Source organism: Lithobates pipiens, unplaced genomic scaffold (genome assembly GCF_037356315.1).
Source record: "Lithobates pipiens isolate NorthernLeopardFrog02 unplaced genomic scaffold, aLitPip1_a1.2 Scaffold_10, whole genome shotgun sequence".
Lineage (NCBI taxonomy): Eukaryota > Metazoa > Chordata > Amphibia > Anura > Ranidae > Lithobates > Lithobates pipiens.
In genome coordinates, this window is record NW_027507686.1 from 117,592,756 (window position 1) to 117,620,274 (window position 27,519).

Sequence of the window (27,519 nt, forward strand, 5' to 3'; positions counted from 1 at the left end):
ATATGTATTCTTCTACATATTTTTGGTAAGAAAAATTGCAATAAGCGTATATTGATTGGTTTGCGCAAAATGTATAGCGTCTACAAAATAGGTGATAGTTTTATGCTCTCAATGACAGAGAGCAGTGAGCTCTGTACTGTCACTAGGCAGAACGGGGAAATGCTTTGTTTACAAAAGCATCTTCCCGTTCTTTCTCTCCATGACATGATCGCGGGCATCCTGCGGACATCGAGTCTGCGGGACCTACGGTCACTGAGACTGCGGCGCGCGTGTGACACCGCTTCTTAAAAGGGGACATACTTGTACGCCCTTTCACCTACCAGTATCATTCTACCAACATAAATCGGCAAGCGGCTAATAATAGCATGCAATGCCAAGCTGCAGTTTCTAAGGCGAGCAACGTCCTTTCTTGTATTAATAGAGAGAGAATTTTGCCTCTGTACAAATTAGTAAAACCTCATCTGGAATATGCAGTTCAGTTTTGGGCACCAGTTCTCAAAAAGGACATGGGGGAACTGGAGAAAGTGCAAGGAAGGGCAACCAAACTGATAAGAGGCATGGAAGAGCTCAGCTATGAGAAAAGATTAGAGGAACTGAATTTAATCTCTCTTGAGAAGAGGAGATTGGTATAGGATTCTGTATATGGGGTTATATGGTGATTTTTTTTTTTTATTGGTTGAAATAAGCTTGTGTCTTTTTTCAACCTAACAATGTAACTGGAAAAGGAAAATATGTAACAATGGCTTGCAACACTGTAAAATGTTGCATTCTGTTACTCTTAACCACCTCAATACTGGGCATTTTGACAGGGCCATCTTTAAGGCAGGGCAAAATGGGGGGGGGGGGGGGGAGGTGTTGCCCTGGGCTCTGTCATTGTTGTGAGGGCCAAAGGTGCTGCCTCATACTTGCCAATAGTACCTGTTTAAATTTCCTTGTCCCTTGACATTTTAGTCCTGTGCTTTGTCCTGATATCTCAATGTTACTAATGCTCAGCTCCGCCCTATTTTTGTGTACAGATGACTCACCTGCAGATCCTGTGTTTACATGAAAATATCGGCATTGATATGTACATAGCGGCAGGATTCATATGTAAATAGCAGCGGATCAGCAGCATTCATATGCTCAAATAGGTATTCATATAGATATCATGCCCCCCTGAGGTCATATCCACTATCACCCAACCATCCCAGAATTTCATTGAAAACCTGGCATCCCTCAGATCCAGGATAACTCCAGCAGCCCAGGAGTTCTGGCAGTGGGCTCCACTAACCCCTCTGCTCTGATCAGGATCTGACCCTGCTGCAGTGCAGCTGGCTCACCTCTTCTCCCTTCCACTGACTGCGCGGCACAGGGAATCTACTGTTGCAGGCAACCAGCACCCCCCCCCCTTTGTGTCTCACCCCTCTGCTCCAATCCCCCTGTGTGCCCCCTATTGCAGTATTGGTGGCTCTCCTCTCCCCCCTGCCAGCTGCAGCTGCTGTGGGACACAGTAAGACACGGTTCAGGATGAAGAGCAGAGGGGCCAGTAAATATGTCATATTTGCCAGCCCCTTCCTTTTCTAAATGAATCGAGTGATTGGTACCGATCACTCCTGTGTTCATTCATAACTGTTTACTATGCATCAGTTTGTGAATGAACAAAAGCCTCTGCACAGAGCCTTCTGTTCATTAACTGTTCAGTGCACCTGAAGCTGCAGAAAAAGGGACTGTGACAGACCTAGCCGGGACAGAATGCGAGCCTCTTGCCTTGCAATTATGGGCCCTCGCATTTGGGGGAACGGTGCTCTTTGTGAGCTGTATGCCTGGGGACCCCTGAGGTGGTGTTACTTGGATTCAGATCCATGTCCCCCCCCCCCCCCCATGTCCCCCCCCAAGACACACAAACTCTGGATTTGTATTTGCCATATTAGCAATAGACTGAATCACACTGTTGGGACACAAACTGTTAGATGCTAATGTCATCAACTCCAGCCACCTGTCTGTCGTGTAAATGAGTCTAGTCTGGCTTGTAGGAGTATTCACACATTTTTGTTTGTGCTAATTAACCCTGTGTTTATATTTATGGTAATGTGTCTTGAATAGTCAATCAGTGAGCTAGGAGACAAAGTCTTACCCTGAAAAATCTTATCTCTCAATGATTAGATAATTAGCTCATGCTAATTAGGTTAGGTTTTAGTCTTCTACTGTATTATAAATACTTGTCATTTTGGTTCTAATAAATGAGTCCATGTTGAGCAGCTAAGCAAGTGTCGTCTTGTTTTGTGCTTGTGAGCGGTTGGAATATCTGATATCTATATTCAGACTTAGGAAGCGGTATACTCACGGAAGCACTCAATCAGAGTTTGGGATCGGTTCCGTCACAGGGACTAAGGAATTTGTCCCCAGTCCCTTTCTCTGTCTCAAAAATGAGACGGTTTAGACATCTGGTATTTCAAAGCCCAGCATTACTGCTGTTAAATATGGAAAAAAAAATAATGATAATTGATATAATTATTAGGTTATAGGTATAATTATAGGTTTATGCACACTTTGGTCTCTGAAGAGTGAGCAACATTTTGTATTTCTTTTTAGAGAATAATTGATAGGCAATAAAGAGGTGTTGTAGTGCCTCTTCACCACCTGCTTTAACCACTTCAGCCCCTCACTAGAGTGCTTCAACTGTGTGTGTTGCACACAGGTTTGGGGCACTTGCAGAGCAGTGCTATTTACTTGAATGGGTCACATTCAGCAGAAGGTGAAGCTGTGAAGCAAAGCATTTTGGACCCAGTATATTTACACCCCCAGGTGCTGCCTCTGTAGCTAAAGTAGTGGTAGAGTCACACAGGAGATGCCAGATTATGATGGCTGGAAGGGGACAATTTAACCACACCCACAATTTGCTGTGGCACACTGCACTCACCACAGGTCAATTTCCCCCCTAAGCCCAGGTTCACACTAATCTGTGGGAATTAAGTCGTGCAAGTTCAGCTCCCTATGTTAGTACTGATTTTGGCAGCGGTTTCACAGATATCTGTGGGTTTCTGCACATATGTCAATGGAAATCATAAAAAGTAGTACATAAACTACTTTTTGAAATTGGTGCACCGCAAATGCAGTGTCACACCGATTAGGGCAGTGCCATTGCCGCCAATTTGACATGTCAAATCGCATTTGTCAAAACACACCAACTGTGAACAAGGGCTAAATGTCCTTCATTGTCAACTTCAAAAGTTGGGATGTTTGTATCTGTTTAAGTGCATAACATACCTTGTATTTTTTGCCAGAAATCTTGAGAGCTGAACTCTCCCTTTGCTCTCTACTTGAACTCAATTAGGAGTGATCTATGTTTTTTGTAATCCATCAGAAATTAAATAGACAGGGCTGATAGCATTGGCATACAGAGCCACAAATATACTGTATTGTCATGTCAAAGAGGAAATTCGCTATACACTATATTTCTGGCACATCAACAGTTATTTTTCTTGCAGCATGTTTAAAAGGATAAACACTGAGAAATGTGCATGTATTGCAGAGATGTACAAAATACAGAATGTTTTTATAATTTGCCTTGACATACACTTTAAAATATACAGTGCAATAAAGGAACATTTTGAAGAATGCATAAAAGGATATAGAGTAAAGAGTTTCTTAGCTAGGTCTCCAGATGGGATATACCAGGGATGCATCATAAGAAACATTTGAACCAATTCACGATCCTTAGGGCTTCCATTTGAATCTAGACAAGGCAAAAGAGAAGACACTATTATTATCAAAGAAGCACGTAACACGTACTTTCTATTTTCTGTCTAATAGGAAAAGCAGCACTTTTACATATACTTGATACAAAATCAAATGTCACCAAGGTTCAAAAGTCTTGTCCAGTAGCCAATTTTTTCATCAGTGTACAGAGATGCCCAATCACACTTTTGAGAGCATGAACACTGATTAAGTATTAAGGCTCGATTCACACTAATGCGTTTTTTGATGCTTTTTTCAGAAATGCAGGGAAATTTTTTAACATGGGTTCCTATAGAACATGTTCACATCAATGCATTTTAGGGCCTCTGCATTTTTGGAAAGGGTTGGGGACTTTTTCCCGCAAAATGCAGTGTTTTGTATGTAATAGAATTCAATGGACCCGCATCCAAAACGCAAGTACCGCGATTTAGCGTTTTTTTTAATTATTTCTTTTTTTTTTTTTTACACTGTATATAGCTGGTTGCCAGTGTTGGTCATCTTACTTTAAAAAAGCAATTAGTTAAGTTATGAATTACTTCTCCCAGAAGTAATTGCGTTAGTAACTCAGTTACTACATTGGAAAAGTAATTAGTTACTCAGCAAAGTAACTGTAGACGGGACTAGCAAAGGAAGTGAATGTCGCCGCCTCCATCGGCGAGATTGAAACCTCGTGAGCCCCATTGCCTGGTATGGATTTAAAGGGGAACCCCTACCTCTAAAAAAAACGGCGTGGGGGTCCCCCCAAAGTCCATAGCAGACCCTTATCCGAGCACGCAGCCCAGGTGGTCAGGAAAGGGGGTGCGAACGAGTTGTGCGTCGACTTATAGAGGCATAAGGGGCGGGGTCACCGGGTGGAGGAAGAAGAAAGAAGAAGATAGAACTACTTTTTTCCCCAGGTGAATGGGTAGGGGTACATTGTACCCCATACTCATTCACATAGGGTAGGGGGCTCCCAGATTCTGATAAGCTTCCCGCCCGCAGACCCCGACAACCAAAGGCCAGGGTTGTCGGGAAGAGGCCCTTGTCCTCACAAACATGGGGGACAAGGTGCTTTGGGGTGGGGGGGCCGCAGAGCCCCTGCTTCCTCAAAGCACCCTCCCATGTTGAGGGCACGTGGCCTGGTACGGTTCAGGAGGGGGAGAGCTCGCTTGTCCCCACCCCCTTTCCTGACCGGCCAGGCTGTGTGCTCAGATAAAGGTCTGCTATGGACTTTGGGGGGGCCCCATGCCGTTTTTTCGGCGAAGGGGTTCCCCTTTAAATCCATACCAGGCAACGGGGCTCGTGAGGTGTCAATCTCACCGATGGAGGTGGCGACATTCACTTCCTTCGCTAGTACCATCTACCTGGAGTCACGTTCAAAATGGACGCACTTTACTCCGTGTCTGGGCAAGTCCGTTCATTTCAAAAGGTCTAGACAGGATATAATTGCGGTAACACCGCCCAAGTAATGGGACCATGAGGGACAGATTACTCGTCACCCTCTAAAGTAACTGCGTTAAGTAACTCAGTTTATTTATTATTTATTTTAACTGAGTTACTCACATCCCGCTCAATGTAAAAAAAATAAAAAAGGCATGGGGGTCCCCCCAAAATCCATACCAGACCCTTATCCGAGTACGCAGCCCGGCAGGTCAGGAAAGGGAGGGGACAAGCGAGCGCCCCCCCACCCCCTCCTGAACCATACCAGGCCGTGTGCCCTCAACATGGGAGCATTTGTATATGCTGCATTGTATGTTTGTATCAACTTTATTTATTCTCTTATGCGCAAATACATTGGCTGAGTGAATATGCTATATTATACATGTATGCACATTCATTTTAATAAACATTTATACTGTTATTACTCTTGTTAAAAATGTTTAAAAGGACTCATCCCAGATAACCTGATTTTATTCCTGATGATTATCATTCTTGCTAATACACCTGTGATTGCTGGTTCTTCACTCCATGCTTTGTTCTCAAAACTCTACCCCCCACCTTCTTCCCTCCTTTTTCTCCTCCTTTCCTTCCCTACCCTACCCTTTACCCCAATATTACTACTGTATTATGTTAAGTGGCACACTCACAGGTTACACACTGCTAATACCTGTTTTCTGATATCGATACACTTATGTGCCGAGGTTATTGATATTGTTATTGTTACTACTGACAATATATGTTATGACATCCAAGAATGGTAATGGATGTAATTGTTCTTTATACTATTGTACCTTGTGAAATCTAATAAACATCACTTTAAAATAAAAAAATCCAATAAAAAAAAAATAAAAAAAAAATGTTTAAAAGGGAAAAATCTGCCCTAACTGGTGATAATTGATTAATGAGGTACAAATGACCTCAAATAAACACAATGTGCAAAAATGTACAAAGGTATGTGAAAAAAATAATTTGGAGCTCTGTGCCCCACCCCAAAGCTCCTTGCCCCCATGTTGATGGGGACAAGGGCCTCTTCCTGACAACCCTTGCCCGGTGGTTGTTAGGATCTGCCGGCGGGGGGGGGGGGGAGGTGTTGGAATCTAGAAGCCCCCTTTAACAAGGGGACCCCCAGATCCCACCCCCATGTGAATGAGTATGGGGTACATTGTACCCTTACCCATTAATAAAAAAAAAAGTAGTGTAATGTTAAAAAATACAGTAGTTTTTGACAAGTCTTTTATTAAAAATATTCTTCTTCACTTCTTCCTCCGGTCTTCCTCCATCTTCTCCTGCATCTTCATCCTCCGGTCTTCTTCTCCCCATGCTTCTTCTTCCATCTTCTTTGTCTGGTGTTCTTTCTCAGCCACTGCTCCCACAGCCGACCCTCCTCCAATGCTGAGTCCCGCTGATTTGTCTGCGTCGACGTCCTGCATTTCCTAAATAACGATTGGGCGTGGCAATCTGATTTCGTCATCCGGAGATGACGCCACCTTCCGGGGCATGATGGAACCGTGACATTACAAGGGACTGTGGCTTTTGGATGACATAATCCGCATGCCATGACCCCATCGTATTTAAGAAATGCAGGACATCGATACCGACAGATCAGCGGGACACAGCATTGGAGGAGGATAGGCAGCGGCAGAGGAAGAACACCGTACAAAGAAGACAGAAGAGCGGAAGAAAAAGCAGACTGGATGATGAAAATGCGGGAGAAGATGATTTTTAATAAAAGATTTGTCAAAAACTGTCTACTGTATTTTAAACACTAAACTATTATTATTTTTTAGTGAATGGGTACAATGTACCCTATACTCATTCACATGGGGGGATGGGATCTGGGGGCCCCCCTCTTGTTAATGTGCGCTTCTAGATTCAAATAAGCCCCCCGCAGACCCCGACAACCACTGGGGAAGGGTTGTGGGGAAGAGGCCCTTGTCCCCATCAACATGGGGGCAAGGTGCTTTGGGGTGGGGGGGTACAGATGTTATGTTAAGCAAAATAAAAGGTCTCCAGTCACCCCCGTGATATCGTGACATTATATATATATATATATATATATATATATATATATATATATATATATATATATATTATAGCAAATAGTGAATAGCCAAACTGTGACTGCATCTGATTGGATTCACTGTTCAGCTGACAATTTTCCATTTAAACATATATGTTTACACTGATCCGACATGAGTCATACGACTTCCGATCAGACTTTGTCCTGCTACTTCAATGCAACACCAATGAACGGGATCCAACCATACCAGACCCTTTGAGTCTGCTATGAATCTTAAGTGGGGAATCCAGGCCAAAATTGAAAATAAATATATATATTAACAAAAATTATGACGTGGGCCCCCCCCTCCCCCCAAAGACCATACTAGACCCTTCGATCTGGTATGAATTTAGAGGCAAAACCCATGCCGAAAATCCATACAAGATCCTTATTCGCGCATGCAGCCCGGCAGGTCAAGAAGGGGGGGGGGGAGACAAGCAAGCACCCCCCTCCTGGACCTTACCAAGCCACATGCTCTCTGCCTAGGGGGGTGGGTGCTTTGGGGCAGGGGGGGCTCTGTACCCCCCACAGGGCCTCTTCTCGACAACCATGGGTGGTGATTGTAGGGGTCAACGAACAGGGGACTTATTGGTATGTGGAAGCCCCCAGTGTGATTGAGGCCCCCAGAATGAATGAGTATGGGCTACAATGTACCCCTACCCATTCACAAAAAAAATAAAAAAAATACAGTTTTTGACAAATCCTTTATTGAACGTGAACAATGTCCCCCGTTGTAGCTCTGTGTCTTCTTCCTCTGGTCTTCTCCTTCTCCTTCCAGTGATGTGTTCTTCCTTCATTCTTATCCACCACCTACCGGGCCTCCATCAACGCTGGGTCCTGCCATTCTGTCATCTGTGATGTCTGCCAGTTCTTATATAGCCACAGGGTGTGGCTATCCAGTGATATCACCATGAGACCCTGCCCCTTGTGACAAGCAACACAAGTCGGACCAGTTAAGACGGCTCTCATAGGGGACCATTGATTTTGACATGTCATGCGACCTGAAGTAGGAGCACATGTCGAACTAGTGTGAACTGGCACTTAAATTTAAATTTTAAGTAGGGTGGAGCCGACAGCCATGCATGGCCAGCTTAAAGGCCAAGTTCACCTTTCCAGAAAAAATAAATAAATGCACGTCTTTTCGCAGAAAAAATGTTTTATTTTATTTTTTTAATATAAGTCGCCAGAGCATTGCACCCGCAATCAGTAGATGCAATGTCAGGCTCCTGCACACACCAACTAGAGCTCTCTGCCTGTACAGTGGTTCCTAAGGAAATTGGCAGTGTTTAAAATATGGATGTGCTGATCAGTGCTCCCACAGTTCATTCAAATTACAAGTCCGTCTGCAGTGGCGGATGAGACTTCTGAATTACTCATTCACAGATTCCCGTGAATGAATGACGTTGGTGTGTGGGCGAAGAACCCCTGCCCACCATCATAGTGGAGGTGCTTCATTAGTAACATATCTGTTACACCCCAAATACGGATGTAACAAGTTACAAAACTTGAACTTATTCTTGCCTTTAAGGCCACAGAAAACATAATTTGATTGGAATATTCATGCAAGAAGCTATTATCAGATGCTTCTATAATGTGTACGGACTAGTAAAAAAACACAGTGACATACTGTATATAGTCTATAACAGGAGTATGCAACTTTTTGAACATAATGTGTCAAAAATAAAAAAGGCAAACTTCCCACACGAAAAGGACATTTTTATAAACAAAATGCTGTAAATAACTTAAACAGTAAGAAATTAATATTGATTTTTGCGCATTTACACGTCAAATCAGCCAAATTCCTGCACTATAGACTTTGTGCCACCCCATTTTCTTTGCCTTCACAGCTCAGATCAGCCCAAGTTCCTGAACCTTCTCACCTCAGATCACCCCAATAATCAGCCCCAATTCCATACCTTCATACATCAGATCAACCCTGCACATCGCCCCAGTTCCTGCCCATTCACATCACAGGTTACCCCAATTCCTGCACCATCTCACCACAGAACACCCCAATTCTGGCACATTCACACCTTATATCAGCCCCAACCCCTGCGCCTTTATATCTCAGATCGCCCCCAATTCCAGAACTTTTACACCGCAACCCAATTCATGCACCATCACACCTCACATCACCCCAGATCCTGTTCACTGAAGAAAGAGGGTTGGGACTATATATGAAGCATGCAGCTGGGGAGGTGAAAATGAACAAACTGTCTGACCAGTTAATAGTTTAGCTGTACATACCAGATCTCAGTACAATACACACAAAAATACAATTAAATAAAATGTATTCCATAAATAGCATACAAGCAGGGCTGAACTTACCATTGGGCTTGGCTGGGCTCAAGCCCATGGGCCACACCCAATAGGGGGCCCCGCCGAGATGCATACTGTGAGCCGAGCCAAGTACACTCGGCTACTCTCGGCTCTGCTCGGGACTGCGAGAGGATCCGAGAGCTGCCGAGATAGACAGGACCCTGTATCTCAGCGGCGCCATTTTTAAACTTCAAGACCGCAATGACAAGGCTGCAATGACACTGGCCAAGGGTGCAGATGGATGGGCAAGGCTACACATGGACACTGATAAGGCTGCATTGATAGGCATTTAAATGTTTTTCCTTAAACTTCCTTCCTAAATTGGGGAGCGTGTTATACGCCTATAAATACGGTAATGTATAGAAGGTAGGGCCCTAAAGTGACTCAAGTCCAGGGGCCCCCACCACCCTAAGTCCTGCCCTGTATACAAGGCATGGCATCATAACATTTGAAACATCAGACACATTCATCCATATATCATACAGTACATATATAAAATAATACATTCTTGTTACAACATAATACAGTAACATTTCTGAAAGAGGGGTCTATGAGACTTTATATGAGGAGATGACATTGTCATCAGCCTCCATCCATATTAAAATATACAAAGGAGAACAAGGAAGCAGGACTTTAAATGAAGTACGCATAGGGTCAAGCATTGTGTGGAGTTAAAATTAACACATCAATAATATGTGTAAAAGAGTAGGACATTTGTCTCATAATAATTAATATTCAACTGAAAATTAATATACTACACATTATCGTTAAATACCTGTATAGAGAAAAACTGTTTCAGATATAAGTACATAATTCATAAACAATCCAAAAAAAGGTCAGCACATGATATATATAGAAAAGCCCAAAGTTTAATAGCACATGATTGGAATATAATCAAATGCATAACGCATGAACACAATCCACAATGACGTGGTAGAATACAGTATACGATTTAAAAATGACATCTGTTAGTGCCACGAGTTTCACACTTGAGGTCACTCATCAGGAGCAAGCGTTTACACGTGCAGGATATCTCTAATGATATAACATGCATTTCTAGTTGGTCTAATATAGTCACAAGTGTGAAAAATCTAAAAAGAAATAGGGGTATAACACCCTATATAATACTTACAGGTAGGGATGAGCTTCGAGTTCGAGTCATCATCGCCTGTTCGATAATTCGATGAAGATCGAACATTATGGGCCGTTCGCACCAAATTTGAGCGTTGCATCACAGCCCATAATGCACTGCATCATCGTAGTGCATTGCTGGCTGATGATTGGTCAAGCCTGCATTATGACCCGCATCCTTTGGCCAATCACAGCTCTGTAAGCAAACAGAGCCATAATTGGCCACAGGCAAGGTGCCTGTGGCCAATTATGGTGTTAAGTACACGCCACACACTATATAAGGCCGCCTGCACGTCGGCTGTGTGTAGTGTGTTGGTGGCGTTTGTGAAAGAGAGAGAGACAGAGAGACTGTCATTTCATTTAGTTTCAGCAGGCAATTCCTCCCTGGTGTTCTGTTGCTAATATACTTTAGGCAGGCAGGCGAGACAGTTAGATAGCTGTAGTGAATTGTGTGTATATATACACACATCCCGGGTTTGTAAATTTATATATATATATATATATATATATATATATATATATATATATATATATTATACAGTTTAGCTTCATCTCAGGCAGGTGAGTGAGACAACTGCAGTATAAATATACACACCAGGAATGGCGAATGGCCTACAGTAAGGTATAGGCTTGGCAGCTCAGTGAGTCGCCTGGCTGAAAGTGTCTTTGAACACGCACTCAGGCAATGGCCTAGTCAGGTATAGGCTTGGCTAGAGACACACACACATATATATATACACACACATATATACACATACATATGCCATTGCCTGAGTGCGTGTTCAAAGGCCATACCTTACTGTAGGCCATTCCTGGTGTACTGTTTTTAGTAAACTTCAGGCGTTTTGCTAATCTAATTGTACAGTATGCCTGAAAGGCCAGCAAGGAGAGGAAGATGCTCGCAAACCAATAAAAGAGGGCAAGCAGGCTCTGTGTCTACAGAAAACAGTGCTGGTCGTGGACAATGTGCATCCTCAGCACCTGGCCGTGGGGCACGCTTGTCCTTTTTTTGGGCGCTGGCTGGGTTGGGCCACAACATGCAGAAGAGTTGGTAGAGTGGATGACCAAGCCGTCCGCATCCTCCTCATCCTCTCTCACCCAGGCTCAGGGTACTTTGTCTGCCAAAGCAGCTGCCAAAGCGGCCTCTTCCCTCGGCTCAATGGCAGTCACTCCTTACCTAGACCCACTATGTCCTGAGGAGTCCCCCGAACTGTTTGACCACAGTGTTGGGTATATGCTGCAGGAGGATGCCCAGCATTTTGAGGGCTCCGATGATGATACCCAGCTTGAGGAAGGCAGTTACGTGAGCCCAGAGAGAGGGGGTGCCCAAGAAGGACAGCAAACTGTGTGAGGGGTTAGCTCGGCAGCGGGTGTGTGTGACCCCCTGGATGGGTTCACAACACAAAGTCAGGCACAGCAGACAGCGGTGTAGGTTCAAAAAACAAAAGATCCGGTTTATTTATGCTCCATGCAGTGATACATATAACAGCCAAACAAAATAAAACAAGAAAATAAATCCTGGTCAGCTTGACCTCTAACTACACACATAGACTCCCTGTCTAACAACTGGGTACAGCCTTGTGCTGTACCAGTCCCTGCCTTTGTTGTAAAGGTTTTGCCACACAGGCGTTAACTCACCGCACAGTACAGGTGACACACTCCCCAGTCTATACAACACAAAACTGGTTCCAGGATGGAGCATCTCCCTATGCATGCTGGGGTTTTTTGTAGAGGCCTTAATGAGCCCACTTGCTTCAGCTGGGCTCATTAACTCTTCCCCTCTAATTGTAAAAGTCTGCATAAAGCCTGAATCTAGGACACACATATTTACCATCCTGGATACAACCAGGTGACTTCACCTGCCTGCTGCCACAACTGGCAGTCATGTTTTGCCAGCTGCAGTATACTGCCAGGTTTGCTCCTGTGATGAGGAGGGAGGAGATGATGAGGTCACTGACTCTACATGGATGCCTGATAGGAGAGAGGAGGAGGAGGAGGCACATCTCCAAGAGGCAGGATGCGCTCCAGGGGCCAGCTTAAGGGCAGCTAATCAACTGTATCACACCGCAGAGCTCCGCATGTGCAGGGCGCTGCGGTCTCTGCGCGTTATTCCAAAAGTTCTTTGGTGTGGGCTTTTTTGAGGCATGTGCAGCAGATCGCACCATTGCTATTTGCAACATATGTCTGAAGCGTATCTCGCATGGCCAAAACAGCAGCCGCTTGGGCACCACATGCTTGACCAGACATATGTCGACCTGCCATGCAGTCCGTTGGCAAGCATACATAAAAGACCCACACCAAAGAACAAAGCGGACCTCTCCTTGCTCCTCATCAGCTGGGATCTCCAACCCCACTATACTTTCAATCATCTCAGAAACCGCACTGAGAGGAATGGAGGTGTAGAATTAGGTGTGTCACTGCCAAGTACTTGCGGGCAATCTGCTATTGGTACACCAACGTCCGATTATAGCAGGCAAATGTCCCTGCCCCAGCTGCTGCACCGCCGAAAGAAGTTCATTCCCAGCCATCTACATGCCCAGAGGTTGAATGCTAGCTTGGCTAAATTGCTAGCACTTCAACTGCTGCCTTTTCCGTTGGTAGACTCTGCGCCCTTATGTGAGTTTGTGGAGTGTGCAGGTTCCCAAACGTCACTTTTTTTCACGGAAGGCGATTCCGGCTCTCTACCGGCATTTGGAAGGCAATGTCTTGGCCTCGCTGGACAGGGTGGTCAACAGTAAGGTGCATATTACTGCTGATTCATGGTCCAGCAGGCATGGACAGGGATATTACCTATCTTTCACTGCCCACTGGGTGACTCTGCTGACAGCTAGGAAGGATGCAGGACAGGGTGCATTAGTGTTGGTGGTTGTTCCGCCACCATGCCTCAAAAATGCCACTAGTGGCGATTCTGACACAGTTCTTTCCTCCACCCCTTCCTCTTCCTCCTCCTCCTCCTCCATGGCCTCTTCCTGTGCTGCTTTGTCCCTGGAACCAGCGGTGCTCTGTAGGCGTTCAAAGGGTTACGCAAGTACGCAGGCAAAAAGATGCCATGCGGTGCTTGCGCTTGTGTGCTTGGGGGGACAAGAGCTACACAGGGGCAGAGATTTTGTCAGCTCTGCAGGGGCAGGCTCAGAGGTGGTTGACGCCATGCCAGCTTAAGCCAGAAATGGTGGTTTGCAACTATGGCACCAACCTCCTCTCCGCCCTCCGACAGGGACGCTTCACCCATGTTCCCTGTTTGGCTCACGTCCTTAACTTGGTGGCACAGCAGTTCTTGGGCAGGTACCCATGCTTACAGGATGTCCTGAGGCAGGCCAGGAAAGCCTGTGTGCTTTTCCGCCAGTCATATAATGCCAGTGCTTGGCTGGCTGACCTCCAAAAGGAATTTAACCTGCCCAAGAACCACCTAATCTGTGACATGCCCACCAGGTGGAACTCAATGTTGGCCATGCTGCAGTGGCTGCACATGCAGCAGAAAGCCATCACTGAGTACCTGTGCGACTATGGCACCAGGACAGGGTCAGGGGAGCTTGTTTTTTTTTTTCCCACACCAGTGGGCTATGATCAGGGATGCATGCACTGTCCTGTCACCATTTGAGGAGGCCACTAGGAAGTGAGCAGTGACAGTGCATGCATCAGTGACACTGTCCCTCTTGTCCACCTGTTGGAGCACAGGCTGCGTGGAATAATGGACAAGGCACTTGAGGCAGAACAGAGGCGGGAAGAGGAGGACTTCCTTGCCTCTGAAGACCCCCCGTTATCCAGACAGTGTTCCTGTTGGCCCGCCAATCACACAAGAAGAGGACGAGGAGGAGGAGGATTGTGTCAGCATGGAGGTGGAGCCTAGCACTCAGTATCAGCAGCTTCAAGGGATCATTTACAGTCCCAAGAAACCCATGGATTTGTACGTGGCTGGGAGGAGGTGGCTGCGGATCAGGTTGTCCTTAGTGACCCAGAGGACTCCGGACCGAATGCCTCAGCAAACCTATGCTGCATGGCCTCTCTGATCCTGCAAAGCCTTGCCGTTGCAGAGGGAGCAGAGGATGAAACATCTTTGGGAGGCCTTGCAGAAAGGTTTTTTCAACACGTTTATAGAGCCTGGGAGGTTACAAATTCCTGGTCCTCCTGGACAACGTGTTGCTGAGGCTTTGGTCAGTCACAGAAGGAGCGGTGGAGAAGATTGCCGCCTGACTGATGCATTCAGACAATTTTTTAGTCCACAGACTCAAGGTATGATCAGTTCCAGCAACAATATCCAGCGTTTGATTTACATGGTGCAGGAATACATAGGGGCAAGATCAGACTTGGACACCTTTCCCACCGAAAATCCTCTGGGTTACTGGGTCTTGAGGATGGCCAGAGCTTGCACAGTATGCAATTGAGCAACTGGCCAGTCCTGCATCCAGCGTTCTTTTCCGGAACGCACATTCAGTGCTGCTGGAGGCTTTGTAACCGATCACAGGGTGTGGCTGTCCACTGAATCGATCGATCGGCTGACCTTCATAAAAATGAATCAGTCTTGAATCACCAGCCACCAAGCACCTGATGCTGATGTAACCAAATATTATTATTTTATTTTTTTAATGTGAGATCCCTTCAAGACTGCCTATGCGGATGCTGAGTGACTAGCCTGTTATACTGAGTGACAATCCTCTTCCTCCTCAATTTTCATGCTGATGGCTTGTAAAAACATTTTTGGTTTTGGGCACCGCCGCCAGTGGTAAGGCCCAATTTTTCTGCCCTGTTAAACAGGGACATGTAATTAAAATTTTTGATGCAATACTTTGCAGCAGGGCTCATTCCTGTGCTCCAACAGCGCCTAGAGGCGATTCAGTTTGCATTGTGCGCTATACAAGTATTCATTCATTCATTCATTCATTCAAGTAGAATATCTTTGAGAGGTTGCAGTGTTGTGGCACCAGCACCAGTGCCTAAGGCCCAACTTTTCTGCCACTGTTCAACAGGGTCATGTAATTACAATTCTTGATCTAATATTTCACAGCAGGGCCCATTCCTGTGCCCACCAAGAGTAACTGTGAGGCCTTACAGTGTTGTGGCAACAGCAAAGGCCCAAATTTCTGCAGAGTATATAGGGCAGTTTTTTTTGTGTTGCATGAGGACATTTATATGAAACTGCCAAGAAAGACAGTTATTTGTCCTCTGAAGTGAAGGGTTATACATTTCAGTTTACAGCCCTGCAAAAAAAAAGAAAAAAGGCGCGTCTAGCCAAACACAAAAGTGGGAGGCTTATACAGTCGGTGAGTCTATTCACATAAGGGGAGAGGAATCACATTTCACAGTGGTGTGGTGAAGGAGTGTAGATGGGAGCGGTTTTCCAGTCCGAGAGACACTGATCATCGTTCTTCACTTTTTATTTGTTATGTGGAACTTTGTAATACTTTATATGTACTTTGGGAAGTGTTTTGTTAATTGTAGCATTCCCGGAGGAAGTTTGTGTATTATTTATTGTATGGTGTGGTTAATCACTTATTCACAGGGTGATTTCATTTAATTGATTAACTTTTTACTTGTAGGTAAATTTTTTCACAAGATAATTATTTAATTTTTAGTTTTGTATCACTAAACACTTTATGAAATATTATTCATTTTATTGATACAAATTTATTGGATTTAGTGGTGGAAATACACACTATATTCAGCGCCACTTGTTAAAGGAACTTTAACTACTTTCAAACATCCAACTTACAAAATGACTCCTACTTTCAAACAGAAGGAGACAACGGGAAGTGAGGAGATCTACCCCTAGGAAGGGAAACTATCTCCTGTAAAGCCTCATACACGATAGGACTTTTTACAAACTTTCCCTTGGATTTTTGTACAAAGGGCATCGGCCCTGAACTTGTATTGCATACACACAGCAGGACTTTTTCAGCCAACTTTCACCAAATCACGTGGTTTTTCTGCTCTTTACTGCCACCTTTGGTCAACTTCTGTATTGTCTGATCTTTTGCATTGGTTCTGAGCATGCCTGTTTGTACATTGTACAGAAAACCATAGGACTTTTGTACACACGATCAGACTTTGCTCCATCGGACTTTTGTTGCCAGAAAGTTTGTCCCTTCACACAGCCAACAAAAGTCCGATGAAAACCAAAAAAGTTTGTCCGATGGAGCGTACACACGGTCGGATGTTGCTCCAAAACAGCTAATTTGCATGTTTGTTGTCAAAAAGTCTGATCGTGTGTATGGGCCTTTAGAGTTCCTTGTTTCGCTAAAAACCCCAAATTTTCAAAATCCAATTGTCATTGGGACAGAATGTAAGGTGAAATCTTCTGAACAAGTGCACAGACAGCAAAACAAACGTTACTGGGTGATAACCATTCCCTAAGTTTTACAAAAGCTTAAAAATAATTTTTTTTGGCTGGAGCTACACTTGCCACACTAACCACTTGCCACCTGCCCTATAGGCGAATGACGGCTGCAAAGTGGTTTCAAAACCAGGATTTTGAGCCGCTGTGCGCCACCGGGGGCATGAATCGCAGCGATCGTTGCTGTGGGGTGTCAGTCTGACCCCCGCAACTACGATCTCGGTAAAGAGTCTCCAACGGAAACTCTTTACCATGTGATCAGCTGTGTCCAATCACTGATCACAGTGTAAATAGGAAGAGCCGTTGATCGTTTTTTCCTCACTCGAGTCTGTCAGACGCGAGTAAAGGAGAGCCGATTGGCTGCTCCTCTGATGGGGGGGGGGGGGGTCTGTGCTGATCGATTATCAGTGCAGCCCCCCCCCCCCCCCACAGGATGCCCACTCTGGACCACCAGAGATGCCACCAGACCACCAGGGATGCCAATCAGTGCCCACAATGGATGCCAATCAGTGCCCACAATGGGCATCACTGATTGGTATGCATTATTGTTTGGCACTGATTGGCATCCATCGGTACAAAACAATACAATGCCGCTTATCAGTGCCCATCCGTGCCACCTATCAGTGCCCATCTGTGCAACCTATCAGTGCCCATCCGTGCCGCCTATCCGTGCCAATTTGTGCCACCTATTAGTGTCCATCCCTGTCGCCCATCAGTGCCGCCCATCAGTGCCGCCCATCAGTGCCCATCAATGCAACCTCATCAGTGCCACTTCATTGGTGCCACCTCATCAGTGCCCATCAGTGCCGTCTTATCAGTGCCCATCAGTGAAGGAGAAAATGTACTTATTTACAAAGTTTTGAAACTTTTTCAAATTTTCAAAATTTTCTGTCTTTTTTTATTTGTTTAGCAAAAAATAAAAACCGTACAGTTGATCAAACACCACCAAAAGAAAGCTCCATTTGTGGGAAAAAAAAATTATAAAAATTTAATTTGGATACAGTGTAGCATGACCGCACAATTGTCATTCAAATTGTGACAGCGCTGAAAGCTCAAAATTGGTCTGGACAGGAAGGTGTTTAAGTGCCCAGTATTGAAGTGGTTAAAAACGTACCAGTTAAAAATTACAAACAGATTCTACTTAAGAACAAACCTACAGTCCCTGTCTTGTTTGAACCACCTGTATACTGCTGTTCGGAATATGTAGGGCCTGGGGGCCCCACACCTTCTCTTTTTTTAATTTGGGTGCGGTATTCCCCTTAATATCCATAGAAGACCCAAAGGGGCTGGTAATGGGCTGGGGGGTGCTAGGCGACAGACAACCCAACAGGAATCCCTCCAAAGGTCATGTATCAGGCTGTGATGTATGAGTGAGCATGTGTGATCGCAAAGAAAAACAAATTGGGGCTGTAAATTAAAATAGTGAGTGATATGTGTATTAAATAACTGTGTGTGAGATCCTTAGTGTGGAAAAAGTGTATTAAGTAGACTAAATCACATAAAGAAAAAAAAAAGTGAAAAATCGCAATTGTGCGGTCATGCTACACTGTACTCAAATTAAATTTTTATCATTTTTTTCCCACAAATGGAGCTTTCTTTTGGTGGTGTTTGATCACCTCTTTTGAACACCCCAAAAGGTGAAAGGGTGAAGGAAAACGAGGAGGTGTGCAGCCTGGGTGATAGAGAGGAAATCACAGAGATAGTTACCTGGTGACATTGCACAGAGACAAGCTCTGAGACATGATGTGCATGTGTGAAGAGAAAAGCCAGAATGTGAACTAGACTCCCAGTGGGGGTATAAGTAGCACCCGACACTCCCTTGGGCTCCTCCCATATATAATCATGGATAGGAAATAAACACCCATTGTTGCCTGGCAAAGTAAAGTATATAGTATAGTGAAGTGATGGCGAACCTTGGCACCCCAGATGTTTTGGAACTACATTTCCCATGATGCTCGACTACACTGCAGAGTGCATGAGCATCATGGGAAATGTAGTTCCAAAACATCTGGGGTGCCAAGGTTCGCCATCACTGGTATAGTGGATACAAAGTGAAAGAAAACATACCACAAAGGGGGAAGAGAATAGAAGGTGAAAAATCACATGAAAATCATGTAGTTTCCCAAAAAGGAGAAAAGGGTGAAGAAAAACAAAGAGGTGTGCGAAAGGTAAAGGAGCACCCACAAAAGTGGACTGACAGGACCAGAACGTAAAGAGTGGGAGAGTAAGAAGCAGAAGGAATGATATGGGGAAGTGTTGCCTACTAACCAAAAGGGTTGTATTGTGTCCAAAGGAAGGAGCAGAAGCCAAATGACAGAACCACATAGGTGCCGCCACAGAAGACCCATCAATGTCACACATGCAAGCAAAGGGAATGGGAGGCGCCATCACCAATGCGGAAAACCGCCTGGTGGTTTGGTGGCAAACCGAATCACATAACACTTGTAGATTGAATGATCGCGGCAAATGCAGCACTACAAAAACTGGTGTCATCCACCCACCCCCCCCCCCCCCCCCCAGTAAGAGAACAGGGGGAGGGGAACAACCGCAGGGCGTGCCGCAGCTCCTGGACCAGAGGAAACCCAAAACGGGGATGGCACAACCCACACCCAGATCACTGCCAAAGCACACACAAAACCCTGAGAGATCCTATGGGGGGGGGGGGGGGGGGAGGGGTAAAAAAAAATGGTATATATACAGGGCCATAAATATATTTTTTAATTATCATGGGGAAAAAAATTAAGAGAAAAAAAAAAACTACAGCATGAAATAATTACAGAGCAGGGACATATTACATTAGGCAGCCCAACATGCGTACTTCCATCCCTAATTACATTTCTAAAAGAGGGGTCTATGGTAATTTATATGAGGAGATGACACTGACATCCTTCTGTATACGGTGGGTTGTGAGGCATAGTTGGTGAAAAGAAGTTAGATTAATTGGGCGCCAGACACTTCTTGCAATTAAAAAGAGATTTTATATCTCTTAACAGAACTTTGGGAGAGAGTGTTACGGCCAGGACACCGTCCGTTAGGTAGTTGCAAGATTAATTGGCAGACTCCGAGACTTTAATAGGAGAACAGCCATGCAGGGAAAGGCATCCAACGAGACGTCACATCTGCATGTGTAGGAATGCAGTCTCCTATGGCAACAGTCTCCTATGGCAAACAGTCTTTAACAGTTCATGTAACAACGTGTAACAGTTCCTACACTTCCACTACAATTACTTCTTGTAGCTCTTCAGCCCACTGAGCTCCCAGTCTCTCACTAGACCAGATGATTTACTGCCATTGAGCTCCTCCAAATTTCATGGTAGTATCTTCCTCAAGCGTCACCCCCACCTCTCTGCTTGGCACTCAAGATATTTCTCAAGCTTCACCTTCCTGGCTTGACACAAGGCTGCTCTGCAAGTGTCGCCTCCACTGGCTGGGTCCCTGGCTTGATGCACGCTGAAGTTTCCCAATTCTTCACCATCCCCGGTTGGTGAGAATACTGCTCCGGTACTTGCTTCAGCTACTCACTGTGGTCCCTGGTAATAGGGTGGTTGGTCCCTTAGTGGAGACAGCTTCCCCTCTACCTCCCACCATGGCAGGTTCTCTGGCCAGCAGAACAGTCACTTCTGGTTGGACTGCAAGCCACAATCCCTACCCTGCGCTGCTCTCTTATTTCTGGATAGGCCCTCAGACAGCCTAGTAGCCACTAGTGCCAAGGGTAAGCCCAAACTCTGGCCTAGCAGCCTGGGCAATACAACACATGGCCATCCAGCCCTCCAGGTGGCACAGAACCGTGATCACCCACCCAAATATACAGATTCTCCCAGTAGGCCAAGGGATTTAAGAAACACTAGGGTGCTACATGTAATTTGAGCTCTAAAGCCTGAGAGCGAATGTCCTGGCAAAAACTGATTTTTTCTGATGGATTTTGGCCCAACTTGTCTTGTATACACATGGTCGAACAAAGTTGTCGGAAAATCCGATCGTTCAGAATGAGGTGACGTAAACCACGCACGACAGGACCATAAAAGAGGCCAATAGCCAATAGCTTTTGTCTTGTAATTTATTCTGAGCATGTGTGGCACTTTGTGCGTCGGAATTGTATACACGCGATCGGAATTTAAACAATTGGATTTTGTTGTCGGAAAAGTCTGACGGAAAAAGTCAGATGAAGCCCACACATGATCAGAATTTCCGACAACGCGGTCAGATCGTACATTTTCCGTCAGAAAGTACAGGGCATAAGAGTTAATATGGGAAAAAGGTATCTCCACTGATGCTTTATCACCAGTCCATGTTTCCCTAACAACCCAAAATTTTCAAAATCCAATTGTCATTGGGACAGAAGTGAGGTGAAATTTTCTGAACAGGGACACAGACAGTAAAACAGTCAGCACAGTGGTGTAGTGGTTAGCACTCTCACCTAGCAGCAATAGAGTTGCTGGTTCAAATCCCAACCATGACACCATCTGCCTGGCGTTTGCATGTTCTCCCTGTGCCTGCGTGGGTTTCCTTTGGGTACTCTGGTTTCCTCCAAAAAAACATGCTGGTAGGTTAATCAGATCCTGTCCCAAAATGGCTCTAGTATGTGTTTGTAAATGCATCAGGACCCTTCAGGGTAAAGGACCTTGCTATATCAAGATGCAACTCAAAACAAATGTTGCAGGGGTGATAACCCTTCCCTACACTATCCAAAAATAAAAATAGTTTTTTTTGGCTGGAGCTACACTTAACCACTTGCTTACTGGGCACTTAAACCCCCTCCTGCCCAGAACAATTTTCAGCTTTCGGCACTGATGCACTTTGAATGACAATTGCGCAGTCATACAACACTGTAACCAAATGAAATTTTTATAATTTTTTTTCCCACAAATAGAGCTTTCTTTTGGTGTTATTTAATTACAGCTGGGAGTTTTATTTTTTGCTAAACAAACAAAAAAAGATGCAAAATGAAATAAAATAAAAAATCATGTTTCATAGTTTGTTATAAAATTTTGCAAACAGGTAATTTTTCTCCTTCATTGAAATGCGCTGATGAGGCGGCACTGGTGGGCACTGATAGGCTGCACTGGTGGGCACTGATAGGCTGCACTGGTGGGCACTAATAGGCACAGTTAAGGCGGCACTAATAGGCACAGATAAGGTGGCACCGATAGGCACAGATAAGGCAGTACTGATGGGCACAGATAAGGCGGCACTGATGGGCAAAGATGGGCACAGATAAGATGGCACTGATGGGTGACATGGATGGGTGGCACTAAGGGGCACTGATAGGTACCACTGATAGATGGGACTGATGGGCACTGATAGGTGGCACTGATAGGTGGCACTGTTGGGCATTGATGGGAAGCACTGATGGGCACTGGTAGATGACACTGATGGGCACGGATATGTGGCACTAGGTTGCGGCACTGTTGTTGAAGCAGATTGTGGGCACTGATAGGTGGCACTGTGGGCACTGATAGGTGGCATTGTGGGCACTGATGGGTGGCACTGTGGGCACTGATGGGTGGCACTGATGGGGGACACTTTTTTAATATTTAGGTGGCACTGGCAGGGGGCAGGTGGGCACTGACGAGCTGGCCGTGATCGGGACTGAAGTCCCTCTCACGGCCGCCGGTGATCGGCTTTTTTTTTCTCCTTGCGCTATCAGCGCGAGGAGGAAAAATAGCCGATTACCGGCTCTGTTGTGTCACATGATCAGCTGTCATTGGCTGACAGCTGATCATGTGGTAAGGAGTCGGGATCGACCCTGTCAGGGCTCTGCACGCGCTGTTAGGCAATCCGGGCATCGGCGTGTGTGTGCGCGCCAGTGTGCATCCCACGCTAGCGCGGTTTGGCGCCAGTGGCTCTATTTAAAGGTGACAGCCACGCTTGTTCAGTGCTGTTTTGTCTGCAGCTGTACCTGAGACTTCTGTTACCTGCCTATCTGTTTACCGTTATTGACCCGGCTCACGTCTGACTCTGCTGTCTTCTCCTGCTCTGATGCCAGCTTGTCTGACCCTGCTTATGGACTGCTTATCCTTGATGCTGAACCTCTGCTAGCCTGTGACCTCGCTTCTGCCTGCCGCTTCTGCCTACTGCCTGCCTGATCTGACCCGGCCTGTTTGACTAATCTTCTGCTCGTTCCAAGTGTGCTGCGTTCCTCCCAGGATCCACTACCACTGTTCCAGTGCCTGTTGCTACCCGGCTGTGTGATCGTCCTTCTGTTCTACCAGCTTCTGCCAGTTCCTGCAGTTCCAGCCGTCCAGAGGACTATTCCCACTGCCTGCACCAACTGCTGCTTCCGGCTCTGACACTCCTACCCCGCTGCGCTCACGGGTCCACTGTCCCACTCCAGTGGACCCTGAACCAGAGTCGTAAGAGAAGTCTTCTCCACCAAGTCAGGCTCACCTCCCAGGTACCTAACAGACCCCTTGCTCCGATCCGTGATCAGGCGAATCTCATAGACTCACTGATCACAGAGCGCACCACGCACGCCCCTCAGGGGGCGTCTATTGCCGTTGTCCCGGCAAAGCAGGTCCGCGTTGTAGCCGTCATTCGGCTATAGCGCGGATCTCTAGTGGTTAAAAAATGTACTTGTTCCGACTTACAAACAGATTCAACTTAAGAACAAACCTATAGTCCCTATCTTGTTTGTAACCCAGAAACAGCCTGTATGTGGTGTACCACAAGGAATATACATCTGATATATACAGTGATAACAAGTATGAAAGAGTAATGCCGCGTACACACGGGCGGACTGTATGGCGTACTTAGTCCGTCGAAACACATTTCAGCGGACAGTCCGCTCGTGTGTGGGCTTCAGCAGACTTTTTCAGCGTGCAGTCTGGCGTACTAAGTATTTCGGATTTTTCGAAATTCTGTCCGTCATACTTTGGTTTCAGCGGACAATCCGCTCGTCAGTAGGCTAGTTCGACGGACTAAGAATGGCGCATGCCCAGAAAGGATTTACACGGCGGAAGGGTGCTTTGCTGTGTATTGGACTTCCTATTTCTAGTCCCGTCGTACGCGCTGTACACGTCATCGTGCATGCTTTCGACGGACTGTTTGTGCATCCGTGTGTGGTCAAGTCCGTTCAGTCGAAAGTATGACGGACTGTCCGTCGGATTGTATGACGGACTAAGTACGCCATACAGTCCGTTCGTGTGTACGCGGCATTAGTGTTGTTGTTAGGCTGGATCCCCTGTCTCTCCTTAGCCAAGGAAGATGTACTGATGCAGAAACACCCGAAAGAGAAAGATCAACAACAATGCAAATGCATCTTATCCTATTGTAACATGGTGCACTATATAAATATGTGATTGGATGGTTTTCAAGTGTCCTCTGCCGAAGACAGCATAGCAGTGTAAATACACCCTAGAAAATATCTGCATTTTTTTCATAGTGAAAGCAGGCACCATCCTCAATGGAGGATGCCACCCTCTTTCCATTAATCTGAAAAAAAAAAAAAAAACTTTCACTTAGCACAGTCTATCAAATGCTCATAATGTGAATAAAGTTCACTCAGGTCAGTACCGCTCATGCACCTGGTGACCAACACTAGAAACAGTTCTGTTGCATGGGTAGGTCCATTATTCACCTGAATGGTAAGAATTATTCTAACTAGACACCCAGTGTCCATTAAGTGTCACAGTCCATCAATTTCACTCAGGTGGACAATACTTCCCAGCAGTTTCCCTTCTTCTTCAGGGACAACTCCGGGGACAAGAAGGCACAGCTGCATTTCAGACAACCAGCAGCCAGCCCACAGTGCAAGGGACCTCACTTTGGGACATAGGTCCCCTAGCAACAATATCCTCTGTCTGTCAACATGACAGCTGGGGACAAAGAAGTTTTTCTTCATCACTTGAGAAAACAACAATCTGCTGATCACAGGTCACCCTTCAGAGTGGATCACCCCAACAACTTTACCTTTAGCCAACATGGCTCAGGTGGGCACTCCATGTATCTGCGGCAGCATTCAGTCCAGCACAGTCCTGGCAGTACAGCTCTGGAATGTTCTACCCCCGCACAGCAACATGTATGTGTGAAGTGGCTGTCAGCATAGTGTCCTTGACATTACACAACACATATTTGTAATCCACAGGAAAATATAACATAGGCATCTTGATAGTATTTACCAACAGTACCCAGGATTGTGCAGAATTACAAACTCTCCCTTTGTATTCACCATAGTGACAAAACGTTTGATGTCCCTTTTGTCTGGTCTGCAGATGACCAGGCTGTCTAGATTAATTTTCCAGCCGTAGCCCCAGGTATTTCGTACTGACAGGTATTTTCCAGGCAATTTCGGTGACTATTTCAGAAAGTCTATGTTGAAAGGGATCTGGAGGAAACTACACACAGCTTCATCCACCCAATGAGTTTCTTACGCCAAGACTTCCTCTTCCAGATGAATGGGTATGTAAGGGTATAGATACCCGTGTTCTCCTGCCACTTCCTTTATTACTATCCACTGTGTCAGGGCTGGGCTCAGCCCTTCCTTCTCTGAGCTGGCCGCTCAGCTGTCAGCTAATTGCCAGCTCCTATCTCTCCACAGTGACTCACCTGTTGATGATATCTTTCCTCGGCAGTCCTTCCTACTTAAGCCGTCCAGTCCAGATGATCTCTGCCTTTGCCATGGTCACATCTCTTGAGACACTCGCCTGTGTTCCTGTTAAAGACTGGCTTGGCTGACATACCTTCTGGCTCCATATCCTGCTTGCTGTTCTACTATGCAGTTCTACTACGCTGTTCTCTGGCTTCCTGATGTTTTGGCTTGTCTGACTATCCGTTCCGATTCCTGAACTCTGGCTATGTTTTGACTACTTTTTTTTATACTAATATGATGCTGCGCTATCCAAATGTAATCAAATGATAATCGTACTAAATCCTAATATTACTGGCTGCAGTTAAATATTGGTGGTTAGATATTCCATTCCTATGTAAAAAATCTAGTGAACATAATAATAAAATTGCGATTTTATTACTGTTTACATTTGTGAATTCTTTTACTGTAATGTAAGTGTGGATATTTTTATTTAAATAAAGTGTATTTACATTACTACTCATTGGAGGCCCCCTTACTCTCTTATATATTACCCGGATTATGGATATTGGAGGAACTAGCTGATGTCCCGGAGGTTATATTGATAAGTGGTGGAAGATTGCTTACTAACCACCCCTCAAGCTTCACCCGGTCCTTAGGGACCTTGATTAGAGGTGAGAGGCTTGGGGAAACAAGGGGTGCACGTAAAGCACTGAAGGTTGAAGGAATAGTGTATATTACACTGATTGCTCACATTGCATGATTACCATCATTTGCTGAACGGATTGCACATTTGCTGAGTGGACTGTTTACACATTTTTTCACTTTGCACCAGATATTTATTTTCAACTTTGTGGAGTTTAAAGGAGTTTTTTTGGCAGAAATAAGTTATGTGATTTTGCACTATTTGCACTGTTGTATGGACTTTTTTGATTGATTTATTTTTATTATATTGTCATTTTGATGCACTTTATTATTTATGTCATATTGATATTTTATGCACTTTATTGCTGGTTATCAGTTTGTACTACCTCTTTGCACATTTGTTTGCACTTTATGAATTTACATTTATATAATTTTTATTTTTATATTTATATATTATCTTGGTAAGAACACATTTTAGCAATATTTTAGTTAGCGCCACATAAAACACCCCCTGTAACTCAAACAAAATTGACGTCCTTTTTTCCCACAAATAGAGTTTTCTTTTGGTAGTATTTGATCGCCTATGATTTTTTTATTTTTTGCACTATAAACAAAAATTTGAAAAAAAACACAATTGGACTGATTTACCAAACGTTTACGCCATCAGTAGAGGTACACGCCGAGGCGCAAAGTACAATTTCATAATTACGAAACGTTTGCGCCTGTAACAGAACGCTAATCCCCATTTACTATAGCAATATCGGAGCACAGGAGAATGAAATCCGAGAGCCACTATGGACATGGCACACAGCATCTTCAATTCAATATGAACAGAAGACGGAGGTGCCAATATTATGGGGTGATGTGGGGTGATATGATGAAATATAGTAACAACTGCCCATGTAACATATATGCCCAAAATAGAATGAGAAAGTAACTTTTTATGAGCATGCCAAGTTTAGAACTGTGTGAGATCAATTTAAGCACTGTGCATGCGCAATCGGCTCTTGCGCGCGTTCAAATGCATTTGTTCACTGTGTGGCCAAAATATTAGTAAATGTCAAGCAACGCAAATGCAATTGCGTGGGTTGAACGAGCGCAACTCTAAATTTGATTTTTTTTTCTACACTGGTTCACCTTTATGTATTTTTTTAAGGATATTCGCACACAGGTCATGTTAGCATGTTACATTGCCAACATGTGAAATGCACCTTGTTAGAATTATATAAAAACACTCACTCCTCTAGCTCCTCCTAAAAGGGCATTTAACCTTCCCCCTCTAATGCATATGATTTCCTTGGGCTAGCTTTTGCTTTTAAAGGGGAACTCCACACTCCATTCTCCAATGCTCTTGTTTCCCCCCTCTAACCCCTTTGA

General features: G+C 44.9%; 1 protein-coding gene across 1 annotated transcript in view; it reads right to left on the minus strand.

The window, feature by feature from the left end:
• RASGRP2 (RAS guanyl releasing protein 2) overlaps positions 1 to 27,519 on the minus strand; it is a 1,719,722-nt gene that overhangs the window by 1,435,079 nt on the left and 257,124 nt on the right. Inside the window, exon 3 of the mRNA XM_077457736.1 lies at positions 3,613 to 3,715. Within this exon, the coding sequence (XP_077313862.1) occupies positions 3,613 to 3,715 (103 nt within the window). The remainder of the gene's footprint in view (positions 1 to 3,612; positions 3,716 to 27,519) is intronic.